This window comes from Takifugu rubripes, chromosome 19 (assembly GCF_901000725.2).
Source record: "Takifugu rubripes chromosome 19, fTakRub1.2, whole genome shotgun sequence".
NCBI lineage: Eukaryota > Metazoa > Chordata > Actinopteri > Tetraodontiformes > Tetraodontidae > Takifugu > Takifugu rubripes.
The window spans coordinates 18,356,814-18,370,785 of record NC_042303.1 but is presented as its reverse complement, the minus strand read 5'-3'; the positions used below and the strand labels follow the sequence as shown (position 1 = coordinate 18,370,785).

The 13,972-nt window shown below is 48.5% G+C and overlaps 1 protein-coding gene across 2 annotated transcripts; it reads left to right on the top strand.

The window, feature by feature from the left end:
* Positions 1–1,595: 1,595 nt before the first annotated feature.
* cldn19 (claudin 19) lies at positions 1,596–8,958 on the top strand. Of its 2 annotated transcripts, none has more exons than XM_011617073.2 (5): positions 1,596–2,224; positions 5,059–5,223; positions 5,493–5,577; positions 5,754–5,897; positions 8,156–8,958. In XM_011617073.2, exons 1-5 carry the CDS (start codon positions 2,002–2,004, stop codon positions 8,202–8,204), a joined length of 666 nt encoding a protein of 221 aa, XP_011615375.1. In that variant the 5' UTR covers positions 1,596–2,001; the 3' UTR covers positions 8,205–8,958. The 2 variants fall into 2 exon arrangements, with proteins under 2 accessions (XP_011615375.1, XP_029682990.1); XM_029827130.1 differs by having other exon boundaries at positions 1,597–2,224; positions 7,718–8,958.
* Positions 8,959–13,972: the final 5,014 nt, after the last annotated feature.

The following is a 13,972-nucleotide window of genomic DNA, read 5'->3' as shown; positions in this document are numbered from 1 at the left end:
AGAGACGCTTCACTTCCTGTCAGGTTGATCCTTAATGTGACAGGAAACGGATCCTGGTATTTCGTTCTCCAGCCATCAGATTTGGCATCAGCTGATAAATAATAACGATAATAAAGGGAATAACAACATTATCTGAGACGTTTGCTGAAAGGTTTAAAGTGCCAGTTCAATCTGAAGCTCCAGCTGCTGAACACGAGGGCCGACAGGAAGAAACAAAGCCCACCTCCCAGTTCCTCTGAGCCTCTCTAATCACCCTGCACCAACACTCACCAGCCCAATCAACACGCTGCACGTTCAGCCCAGGAAACTTTCCCTCTCTCTTTGGATACATGACGTCTTTAAGCATAAAGAGACCTGAAAGGTGACCACAGACGGCTGAGACGGCTGCGTCTCCTCCCTCCTTTACGGCTCGAATGATGACACTTTCTCTGAAACCTGCTGCCATTTTCCCCCCGGTGGGAGTTTGTTGTTGTGATTCAAACCCAGACAGACCTGATGGAAGCCTCCGCCCGACTCCTCACTGGAACTAACCACTTGTTTACCATCTCTTCCTTCGTCTCTGCCCCTCCTGCTCAGCTGACCTCTGCCCGCAGCTCAACACACATGTGAAACCCCTCATTAAACACCAGAAACGTGAAAAATGTGAACACGTATCTCGCCGTCACATGTGTGGCTCGGCTCAGAAGACGGTAAAAGCAGGATCGGTTTGATCCGCAGCCATGTATGGTCGGTTCTTCCCTCAGCAGGACGTTCATGCTTGATATGAGCTGAGTGAGGTCACATGCTTGTTCACATGTTCTGGTGGTTGGAAGAGTCAAGCAGTTCCAGTCTGGAGGTGAAGTAAAGAGGAGACGGAAAAGACAATTGTACCAAAGTAGGAGTGTGTGTGTGTGTGTGTGTGTGTGTGGGGGGGGTGAGACATTTCTCTTACAGATGTGAGAAAACAGCCAATCGTGTGTGTGAGTGTGCACGCTTTAATGGGATTATTGATTTATTTAGCTGACGGTGCTTTAATGAGGCCGGCTGGATGTGCAACTGTGGGAAAACTGATTTCCGCACTCCACACACGGACAAAAGCCTGGAGTGCGTCTGCATTTACGGCTCGTAAGGGCGTACAGTTGGGCGAACTCTCGCCAGGTCACCCTCTTTCCCTCCCTTCAGTAGCCGGGGTTGCCATGGTGACGGGGAAGCTTGCTCATAACTTCGAGAGGGCCTGCCTGGAGGTGACACGTCCTTTTCACTCCGGGCATTGTTTAGATGCTGATTTACGTGTTTGTGGCTTCGCCACCGCCACCTCCACAGCTCCAGCAGGGCCGGCAAACTTTTAAAGTGTCACCAACAGAAGGAAGCTCAACATCCATCAAGCCGAGAGCGGAGGGCATCTGCTCAGAGGATCGCTGCGCTATTTTTCATGAATGAAATTATCCCTTTTCCCACTGCTGCTTTGTTGCAACAGTGAGTATTTTTCCAAGCGGCCCATCTCTCTTCGGCTCCGCTGGGCGTTCCACCAACAGGGACGGGTCCAATCACAGCTCAGCACTCTATCCCATCCCTCTCTGCTCAGCCTGTTAAGGGCTGTTTTGTGTGCAGGTTTTTGTTTTTTTCTTTTTTCTGCTGCCCTTCATGGAGCCACTTTAGCCTTGAACAGATGGACAGATTGTAGCGGGGAGAAAGAAAGTGAGCAGCAGAGAGCGTGATGTGGAAGGAGCCAAGCAGAGATGCTTGATGAGCTGAACCGGTGAAAACCAGAAAGTCTCCAAACCCCACAGAGGAGCCGGAGAGACAAAGAAGGAAGAGAAGAAGAAGAGACAAAGGAAAGTGTCAGCGTCCAGGGGTAGAGTCCCGCAGATGATAGATAAATCAGGGAGGCAGAAGGAGATGCTCAGAGGGTCCAGATAGTGAAACAAGAGTAAGAAAAGAGTATCCAGAGACCTGCGGAGGGTCAGAGTTACCTGAACACAAGCTGTTGGAAGAGTAAAGAAGGGACTCGATTAGACCAGGATGGCCAACTCAGGTCTCCAGCTCTTGGGTTACTTCTTGGCACTTGGCGGCTGGATCGGCATCATCTCCACCACCGCCCTGCCCCAGTGGAAGCAGTCGTCGTACGCGGGGGACGCCATCATCACGGCCGTGGGTCTGTACGAGGGGCTGTGGATGAGCTGCGCCTCTCAGAGCACCGGGCAGGTGCAGTGCAAGATCTTTGATTCCATGCTCTCGCTGGACAGTGAGTACAGCCTCCCAACACTTCCACTTGGAGCCCGTCTCCATTTTTTTTTGCTTACTCTAACTACGCGGAAAGTTTAACAGTTGATTTCTTAAAAGAAAAAAACATCTTAAATAGCAAATGTGATGATATTTGCTATTGTGAGTGTTCTGAAAATAGAGCTGAGGTTAACGTGAAATATGTAAATCACGTGTCAAAGAGTTCTGGAAACGTGTGAATCACTGCCAGCAATTATTAGGACCCGTGAGCAGCAGAACCTGATGGGACAGAACCCCCCCAGAGCTTCAGAGGATATAAGTGACTTAAATGAGTGATAAAGTTGATTTTAATGGAGATACGACGCCACATACAACGTATGATAGAGGAACGTGAGGAGTGTGTGTGTGTGTGTGTGTGTGGGGGGGGGGGGGGGGGGGTCAGGGGTCAGGAATGTGTAAATCACACATAAATGATCTAAGAATCCAACTCCTGCCATCTCCAATCTGTAGGAAGGATCTGGAGGCTGATAATTAATGGCAGACAGATTATACGAATCCCTCGTCCGCTGTCTGCTTAAGTCGTCTTATCAGAGTTTCCAGATGGGGGGTCGGCCTAATAACTGTGAGACTGTTGTTGTGTCCCGCTGAAGCAAACCTGCCCTCAACGATGCCCAACCGCGCTGGTGTTTGGGTGGGACCAGAACGTTTTGCTCCGTGCTGCCTTTATCTTCCATCTGATTTGGTCAGTGGCCACAATAAGAGCAGCGTATTGTCCTGCTGATGAATAGTGGCTGTGAGGAGAAGAAAAGGCCAGTGTTGAGCCACACTCTCCAGATATTCCCAGAATGCACTCTGTCTTCCCCACACGCGCATAGTGTTCCATTAATGCGCCCAGTCAGTACTGAAGGCGCACACGATCCAAAGAGCCTTTTGGAGGAGAGGATCCGTCCTGATGGGAGCGAACCTTCCCGATCGATAGCAGGTGCACTCAGAACCCCCCCGAACCCATGAAACGAGGAGAACAGGAGTCAGTCATGTGTCTGCGCTCAGAAAAGTCACGCCACGCTCGACGCTGCCTCCGCCAGGAGCGTCTCCCAGGAGCAGCAGGAGGCGGAGGTGTAATTGTCCACCAGACTGTGCAGCGTTCCGGTGGTGGGAGGAAGCGTTCCGAGCTCCTGCAGGTGATGAGCAGGATTATTCACAGCCGGGAGACGGCAGGGCGGAGGTGGGCAGCTCTCCTCTGGGAAACACACACAGCCCCAGGCAGAAGATACGCAATTACACCAGTGAAAACCACAAAGGAAAACCAGCCGTGCGTAATAACACGTGTAATAACCTCATAACGGCAAAGATTTATGATCTCTGTGGTATCCAGACTGTCTTTGAGGGTGCTGACAGATGTTACGTGTGACAGAGTCATCAGTGACCTCACAAAGAGACCTTACAGCGTCCACACACACACACACACACACACACACACACACACACACACACACGCACACACACACACAGAGTCAGTGAAAACTTGTGGCTGGCACAGCCAACCGTGGTCGTGGAGGGAGAGGAGTGAATGGGTGAGATAGATGGTCTCCAGCCCCCCCCAACACACACACACACACACACACACACACACACACACGCACACACACACACACTCACTCTGGCTCTCGTCCCAGTGGCCCCGAGTGCCCTTCTGGGTTGTGACTGAATGAACCTGGTCAGAGTCATTTGGGTCTTCTCAGAAATCCCTCTGGTCTTTGTTGGAGGCTTTGATGGTCCGGAGCCATAAATCACTCTTCAAAGTTTGCCTCCTCCTCTCAGAACTTCAGAGATGTTGCCTCACTGACGGTGCAGTGGTGTGACCCCCAGCCCTGGCGTCACTCCCTCCCTCTTCTGATGTCACCTTCTTTGTATTCTATCCTGATTCAGAACCAACTGGGTCGAGATAGGAGGGAAAGTTCTGGGAACATCTTTTGGTCCACACAGTTGGACCACCTGCAGGATTTATGTTGCAACAGCACATGAATCCAGGGACGTTCAAATACTCCTCTTATCAGATCAGATCAGATCAGATCAGATCAGATCAGATCAGATCAGATCAGATCAGATCTTCGTTGACTGCAGCTGTTGGGCTTCAACCACTGAATGAGACGGTAAACGTGTGGCCGACGGCCGCGTAACCATCCTGCGTCGGCGCTCGCGAGCGGCTGTGTTTGTCGCGTCTGATCGCCGTGGCGACAGCCCCGGGAAAACAATCTTGCTTTGTGACAAAGTCACACTAATCCCAGTGTTTGGAGCCCGTAACGGAGGCCCTCCTACAGCCGGAGGAAGACACACTTGTGTGCTTCATCTGTTCCACCTACAGCCTTTTGCCTGTGTGCAGATATTGTGTGTGTTTGCACATACGTGCGAGTGTAAATATGTGTAAATATGTGTAAATATGTGTAAATATGTTCCTCCCACTAAGTTATGTGTGTGCTGAAGCCTGTGTGGGAAGAACATTAATATGAGGAGAGGAAAGTGCAGCAGCATGAGCGAGATTAGAGCTGCAGACCTTTTCAAGGTCTTTGAGCTGAGAAAAAGGAGCTTTGGGAACATTTCTGGGAGTTTGGATGGTGACGCCAGAGCTGTGAGTGGCTCCACAGGGATGAGAACGGATGCAACTATGGGATGGAGAACATGTCAACAGCAACACATCAATAGTCATGATCTCACGTTATTCGGAATCTGGTCGGTGTTCCAGGTCCCGCGACAGGAAAACATCACAGTCAGCAGGAGTTGTTGCCTGGAGCGTTCCCTCTCTGACCCGTCTGTCCTGTCTGCCCCCCCCCCACCGCCATCTTCTCCTGTTTCCAGTCCACATCCAGACATGTCGCGCCCTCATGGTGGTGTCGGTGCTGCTTGGATTTATCGGCATCATCGTCAGCGTCGTGGGGATGAAGTGCACTAAGGTCGGCGACAACAACCCGGCCACCAAGGGCCGCATCGCCGTGTCTGGGGGGGCGCTCTTCCTGCTCGCAGGTGGGGCTTCAGCACACGGGCTTCGCTTCCGTGCACCAACGACCGTCACCTCACTAGAACCTTTCACGCTGCAGCTTTTTTTTTTTCTGGCTAAATTCACCAGGCTTAAAGGGGCCAATTACAGCTCCCGCCTGTAAACAGGAAGTGGTCATTTTGGGAGCAACCACTAAACTAAGATATCAACCACAATTCTGTGGGTTAAAAAATGACCCCCTCCCCCATTGTTTTTAGCTTGCTTCAGCTTCTTTGCCCCTCTTTTCCTCCCACAGGCCTGTGCACGCTGGTGTCTGTGTCTTGGTACGCCACACAGGTGTCCTATCAGTTCTTCAACCCCAACACCCCCCCCAACGCCAGGTAAGTACAGGTGTTACTACATGTCCAGCTTTAATTTCCCACCTTCTCAGCAGCTTAAATCAATGAGACGCTTGTTTCATGGGTTTGGGACCAATTCAGCCAAACAGCACCAGCTTCAGTCACATGCTTGGAGGTTTTATGATCTGACAATGAACAAACTCTCTCTGCGTGTGCAGGTATGAATTTGGCTCCGCCCTGTTTGTGGGCTGGGCGGCGGCCAGCCTGACGGTTCTGGGCGGCTCCCTGCTGTGCTGCTCCTGCTCCAAAGACATACGAGGGCAGCAATACTACCGTCAATCACAGCCTTCCACATCCAGGGAGTACGTCTAAACCCCACCCCCCCTTTCAGGCAGCCACTCAAACAGAGAGCATCGGACACGTTTGGCAACACCATCCCATAGTTTGATTTCCAAATTGAACCTGCTAGAATGAAGCTGAAGACTGTGAGTGCTCAGATGTAGTCACCTGACCTGTGGGTGGAGGATAGGGAGCATCGATGCTGCTGCGCAGGCTCCAGCACTGATGTGGCCAGTTTCCAGGTCGTTTATGTAATTGAAACCAAAAAGCCCCTAAAAAAGCCGGTGGATTTAGGAGGTGATGAGTGGCGCTGCTGACCACGAGGGTCCGTTCTGCCATCGTGTGTGGACACCTCCGCTGTCTGACCTCTCATAGCTTCACCAAGAAATCCAGTTTTGCTCCCACGTCAGCCTGGTTTTGTGTGACATATATCAGAATGATTTAATGTTTCTGGATGCAATAAACACACAAACCAAATCAGTACATTTGAGATTGATAGAGAACGATTGTTGACGCCCACTAAAGGAAAGCGGGCTTCCTAACGCAGCGTGTTAGCTGCGCGGCACCGGCCCGCAGCACCGAAGCTGCTCCTGCTGCCTGCACAGATGGATCCGCTGGGGCTAAAATGATGTCTGTGATAGCAGAGCTGTGGCAGGGGCAGCTTTGGGCTGAGATAGAGCCCCAGCAATCACAGCCACACTCAGAGATCAGCCCAAACAATCTGTCTGGTGCCCAAACTACAGGCTGTGTCCCCACAGATCCCAGAGAGGATGGACAGTAAACTATTATCAGCATGTCCTATGCTTCCTGTTGGGGCTGCACTTACAGTTTGCTTCCTATTTTCTCGTGTATTTTCACTCCACTGGTGCAGCTCTCCTGCTGCTGGGGGAGACGTAGGGCTCCGATAACAACGCCGAAGCCTTCACGTGATGGTTTCTAACGCATGACTACAGGGTTGCTAAACCATCTCAGATCTCAACACATGTGACACAATCTGAACTGAAACAGAACAGAAACGGAGGAGAAGAGTTAAAAAAGTGCCTTCCTTGTTTTGTTGGGGGAGTCAAATGTTCCAAAAGCAACAATCAGATATGCAGGTCTCCTCTTCCTCCTCCTCCTCCTCCTCACACATCCCACTGCTTCATCTACTAACGAGCTCTGATTTATGATCCCTGGCTGTGCGTCACCTGTGTATCAGCTAACAGTAATTCTCCAGCCTCCCATCTTACAGTCGTCTCTGCTGTGTCGGCGTTTGTGTGCTGTTACTCCCAGATTATGGGTGTGAAGGTCTCGGGAAACCTTCCTTTGGCCTTTAGATGAAGCCGCTGTGCCTTGAACAGGAATAAACAGCGGTCAGGGTTCGACACCTTTAGACAGCCTATTTAATGGGCTGTTAAAGCGGAAGCTAAAGGTCGGTTTAGCGTAACGCAGCTACTGAGAGCAGCAGATAAAAGCTAGCGTGGCTCAAAACTCTGTTTCATTATTCTTCTCTGATCTGGTCGAGATGATGCTTCATTTAAAACATTGTTTCTGACATTCATCTAGATTTTTTTTCCTCATGATGACCTTCAGTGCTGTCAAATTAAAATGTTAGGATGGCAAACGTAAAATCCATCAGCATCATTGAGACAAGCGCAACGCTAACGCTAATCCTGCTAATCCCGGTGAATGCCATCCCTCATCCATCTCTCCGGCTGATTTTACACTCTTCTTGGCGTCGTCTTCATCATCTCTCATCCCATTGTCTCCCTGGCTGTTATGAGAATGCGCCTTATGTGTCTCTTTTCCCCCTCCTGTCGTCTAATCGTGTTCTCTGACTCTTTTCTTCTCTCCTTTAATTCAGGGCAGACTTGTTGAGTGAAACTAGTTTCCCTGACTGATCAGCCCTGCCTTTTTACCGACGACTGTCCGCCTGTTCAACTGCCTTCTGTCCTTTCCCCCCTTTTAAATTTGGACTCCTTTATTATCCCTCCATCGCTACATCTGCACGTTAGCGGCGTTAACGAGACCTGAGACCCTCAAACGTCTCCTGTTTCTTTCCTTTAAAGCCGAATATCTCCAAACTATCCGTGATCAGTCCATAATAGTTCCGGTGGTCTGTTGACCCTTCAAAAGACTGTGTTTCTAATTCTATTGAAGTTTAACAATGAGATGAAAGCGTCTCAGATTTCTGGAGTTCGTTTATAACAAATCCGTTTGGCTTTTGTTCACGTGCGTCTTTTCGCTTTATTTAATTTGCTGTGTAACTGAAACATCTCTTTCTTTCCCTTTTGAATTGCAGACCAAATGTTAAAAGTACCCCACCAGAGAAAAGGGAGCAGTACTTGTAGTTGGGGAGAGTCTGCTGGCGTTCCCTTGGTTTAATTTCTGCCGACAGGCTAACGGCTCTCACCGAGAGATTCAGAACAGACAGTCACCATTAAAGAGAGAATAAGCAGCCTCGTTTGATAATTAAGAGCCCTTCTGGAAACACGAGAAGGTGTCTGGGGAAGATTTAAGAACCATTTGGCAGAGCTCATGTCCCCGTCTCGTCTGTTTTTGTCACCATTGGGAGAGACAGTCTTTCAGGGTATGTTTTCTATAACATGTTAAAGTGCCTGTGTGGAAATACCACCTCTATTTTTTTGTACTACATCTATAAAATCTCACCAGTGCCTGTGTAACACGTTTCCGCATGTTTCTGGACTCCTGCTCACACCTGAGGGACGCGCGGCTGCTGCTCCTCGGCCAACTGCTCCGCATGTCGGTTTTTTTCGTTTGATTTTTGGATTTTTGAACATGAATGTGAAGCGTCTGTGTGCAGTTCCACTTCTGAAACAATAAAAAAAGACAAATGTTGTGTGAGACAGAGCTCCAACCCCACGTCTGATGGTGTAAATCAGAGCCAGAGCACTGTTATTGCCCTGAGTCCTTCCATCCTGCCCTGTGTTTGTCGCCTGTATTATTGAGCGCCTGTTACCTGAGTGTTACCGCCTGCTTTTATTTACCTTCTCACTCTAATATTTACCTCCTCCCTGTTGTGTATCATCTCATTCAGTGTAGCCGTGACTGTTTCTTTTAGAATAAAGCAAACAGAGACATTAATGTGGCTCCCGCTGGAACTCTTTCATAAGCTGTTTGTTCGCTCTTTTTGCCCCCACCTGATTCTCCCTCCCAGCTCAAATAGTTCTCGTGCACCCTGTTGCTCCGTAATTGCAGGCGTGGAATTCCACTTCTGCTCCAGTAGCCTCCAACTCTCTCAAGGTGGACTCTCAAAGCTTCGAGTGTGACTGAGGTCAGAACCGAGGCTGCAGATCCGTCCTGGGGAAAACAGAACCAAAGGCAGAGGCTTCAGTCACCTGTACAGCACCACCTGACCTCTGACCTTTGACCCTAATCATGATCAGTTCCAACCTCTGCTCATACACAAGGAGAAGAGAACTGTGTAGCAGGAAGACCTTTATTCTGCCAAGGTCACACCAGTAAGAAGCTCCAGGTGGTTTCGGTCCCTGTGGGGGGGCAGTGGGTCCGTGGGTGGACCCGACCCCGCTGGTGCTGCTGCCCAACCTTTGCTTCCTGCCACCAGCCAACACGGCCCAGTTTCAGGGGGCAACACACTGCTTCACCACATCAACCAGTAAGGGTTTCAGATCTAAACTGGTGTGTGATGGTGTCAGTGTGTTTCTGAAGAAACTGGGTAAAATAAGACAAACTGGAGAGCCTGGTGGTGGGAGCGAGTGTGAGATCTCACGCACACTTGACATTTATGGATCTCCACAATGCCCGTGGTAACGTGCACCGCCGACTGCTGCGGGTTCCCACGCCGGCTCCTACGGCGTGCACAGAACATCTCACAACAGTATCGATTCACACAACATCATATCTGAGTCCGACAGGCTCAACCGAACCTCCGCCTCCTGCCTTTCCCCGTCAAGCTCGGGGAAACGAGCTCGTGTCTGATCAGACAAAGATTTTCCCGATACGAGCACGAGCGACTCAGCAGACATCATCCCAGTTTGAAACACCCATAAAAAGTTCTGTTCGCTGAAGGTTCCTCACATGTACGTGCACATCGCTGCCCTGCTACACATGGACGACCGCAGCTGGTGCTGCAGCTACACAACATGGAGTCATCGTGGATAAACGGTGCAGGAGTGCAGCCTGGTGGTGACTCTGTGTGCGCGTGCTCGCGCACGTGTGAATAACAGCAGCAGCCCCAGGACATCGGAGCTGTCTTCACCCTCATAAAACCGTAGCGTCCTCTGTCCCCCTTATTATTATTATTATCATCATCATCATCATCATCATCATCATCGTTATTATTATTATTATTATTATTATTATTATTATTATTATTATTAGTAGTAGTAGTAGTAGTAGTAGTAGTTTCGGTTTTGTAAAATATACCAAATATACCATTCACACACACACACACACACACACACACACACACACACACACACACACACACACACACACACACACACACACATACACACACACAAACTTTAGTCGTGATGAAACTGATTAATTTGGAGTTTTTTTTGTTTTGATATCGGAGTGAGTGCTGGGGCGCTGCAGCGCGCGGCCTGTAGGGGGCGGTGTTGGTCTGAGTTTATCTGGGACATTTACACTTTCTCAGCAGTAAAAAAGCTCTTATCGATAATTACTTCTTGTGATGAACCGAATGCAGCAACCTCTCTGCAAACGAACTAATAATAGGTTTCACAATGATTAAAAGTTTTAAAAAAAATCATTTAGACTTTGCAAAGATTAGTTCAGGTCTTTTGGATAAATGTGCTTTAATAAAAGGGAGGATTTGATTTGTCATTAGCAATGGAGTTGAGACCAGCAGATGTGTGTGTGTGTGTGTGTGTGTGTGTGTGTGTGCGTGCGTGCGTGCGTGCGTGTGTGTGTGTGTGTGTGTGTGTGAGTTCTGTCCACGTGGATGATCGCCGCCAGATCTCTGATCTGTCTCTGACCAATATGGCCTAAAGTCTCAGAATCACTGACTGATCCTCCGTCATCGATGGATCAGGATCAGGATCAGGATCAGGATCAGGATCAGGATCGGGATCGGGATCGGGATCAGGATCAGGATGTCCGCACCCTCCTGAGACGGTGGGAGTCTGAGGCTGAACCTCAGGCGTCCGTCACACCCTTTGATATGAACAAGGTCAGAAGAATCGATTCCCCCTTGATCAGAATCCAATCCAGTCTCTGGATCCAGTCTGGATCCAGAGATTCTGGGAGATTCTACACGTCGTCTTCAACCCTCAGAGGTGAAACTGGAAACATTCATCAGCCTGTCGTCGTTCTTCCCGCTCCAAGTCTCTATCAAGCCTTTTTAATCCTGTAAATACTTCAGAATCTTGAGTGGATCAGAACACAAAAATCAAGACATGAAATTAAACAATGAAACTATTTGTTAAAAAATTGGTGGGATTTTAAAATTAAAGAATTTTAGAGACACAGAAAAGCTAAATGAGAAACAAACCAATGACCTTCCCGCTGGGATGAAATGTTCACGCTACCAAACACACCGTTACCCTCAAACACACCGTTACCCTTAAACACACCGTTACCCTCAAACACACCGTTACCCTCAAACACACTGTTACCCTTAAACACACCGTTACCCTCAAACACACCGTTACCCTTAAACACACCGTTACCCTCAAACACATCGTTACCCTTAAACACACCGTTACACTTAAACACACCGTTACACTTAAACACACCGTTAACCTTAAACACACCGTTACACTTAAATACACCGTTACCCTTAAACACACCGTTACACTTAAATACACTGTTACCCTTAAACACACCGTTACACTTAAACACACTGTTACCCTCAAATACACCGTTACCCTTAAACACACCGTTACACTTAAATACACTGTTACCCTTAAACACACCGTTACACTTAAACACACTGTTACCCTCAAACACACCGTTACACTTAAACAGACCGTTACCTTAAAACACACCGTTACCCTTAAACACATCGTTACACTTAAACACACCGTTACACTTAAATACACCGTTACACTTAAACACACCGTTACCCTAAAACACACCGTTACCCTTAAACACATCGTTACCCTTAAACACACCGTTACACTTAAATACACCGTTACCCTTAAACACACCGTTACACTTAAATACACCGTTACCCTTAAACACACCGTTACACTTAAACACACCGTTACCCTTAAACACACCGTTACCCTTAAACACACCGTTACACTTAAATACACCGTTACACTTAAACACACCGTTACCCTAAAACACACCGTTACCCTTAAACACATCGTTACCCTTAAACACACCGTTACACTTAAATACACCGTTACCCTTAAACACACCGTTACACTTAAATACACCGTTACCCTTAAACACACCGTTACACTTAAATACACCGTTACCCTTAAACACACCGTTACACTTAAACACACCGTTACCCTTAAACACATCGTTACACTTAAACACACCGTTACACTTAAATACACCGTTACACTTAAATACACCGTTACACTTAAACACACCGTTACCCTAAAACACACCGTTACCCTTAAACACACCGTTACCCTCAAACACACGTTACACTTAAACACACCGTTACCCTTAAACACACCGTTACCCTAAAACACACCGTTACCCTTAAACACATCGTTACACTTAAACACACCATTATGACTCCTCTTTATTATTATTATTGTTATTATTATTATTATTAGTAGTAGTAGTAGTACTATAATTGTTGTTGTCGTCATTGGTATTATTATTATTTAACTCCAGTTGTAGTTCCCAGTTATTACAGCATTATAAACATTCACCAGCGCCTCTCAGGTCTTCAAACGTGGCCGCTCTTACTCAGGCTCTTCCTGCCACCTTCAGCACCCTCACGAGCAGCGTCAGATCGTCTTTTATCGCACTAACCCAGGGACATTCCTGAGATCCTCCGACCTTCCTGACGGCTACAGGCTGCTCCTGCTACATCACGCTTGACTAGAATCAGCACAATCTGAAACAGCCCGAGGATTTGGAAATAATTATCTAAATTGGCCTCCAGCTGCGGCCTCGGACTGAGTTGTCCTCGTATGAAACACAATGAGTCCAGCGTTTGCTGCCAGATTCTGAGACATGAGCTCTGCTGTCCCACATCATGATTGTGTTAGTGGCACACACACACACACACACACACACACACACACACACACACACACACACACACACACACACACACACACACACACACACGATTACCGCCAGCTGCAGCATCAAAACATGCAGCAGTTTAACGGAGTTAAACCCAAAGTTACAGATACAGATGCAGTTCAAAGTGTGACCAGTAAATCTGTGCAGCTGCGCGTCCTGCAGCTGTGTGTGTGTGTGTGTGTGTGTGCGTGCGTGCGTGTGTGTGTGTGTGTGTGTGCGCGCTATAAGCCATCATCACTGCTGTTTTGTCAGGTTACCACACTAAGCAGACGTGGTGACACACCCAATGTGGATCTACTGTAACCTTCTGTGGAATCTAGGCCACATAGAGAGAAGCGGTCCTGAGGACCACATGGATCATGTGGGTGAGGAGCTGGAAAGTTACAGCTTTCGGTAAAAGGCGGCTTAGAGAAACTCGTTCCCCTGGAGGCCAGTGCATCAAGAACCTTCAATGTTCTCCAAACAACAGCAGGTCCTCAGAGTTGGACGTCCTCTTTGCTCTTCACTTGCTCTTTCATGCTGAGGTCAGTGTGAAGCAGAAGGTTACCTGACCTCCAGATAACCCTGCTATAAGACACAAAGATGCTGTCTGATGGTTGCAGCTCGACCCCCAACCTGCCCCCCCCCCCCCCCCCCCCACACACACACACACTCAGTTGTGTGTGTGCCGGCTGTTCATTTGTGTACCTGCACACTGACAGACTCCTCTTTGATCAGGTCTGAGCCCTGGGGGCAGCATGTACACACACACACACACACACACACACACACACACACACACACGGGAGAGAGGAGCTTTGATGTGTTCATGTTTCATACAACAGCCATGCTAACACACCAGAATGTAAAATGAGTGCTCAGAGGAGGCTGGGTGAGGCCTTCAGTCCCAGTGGCT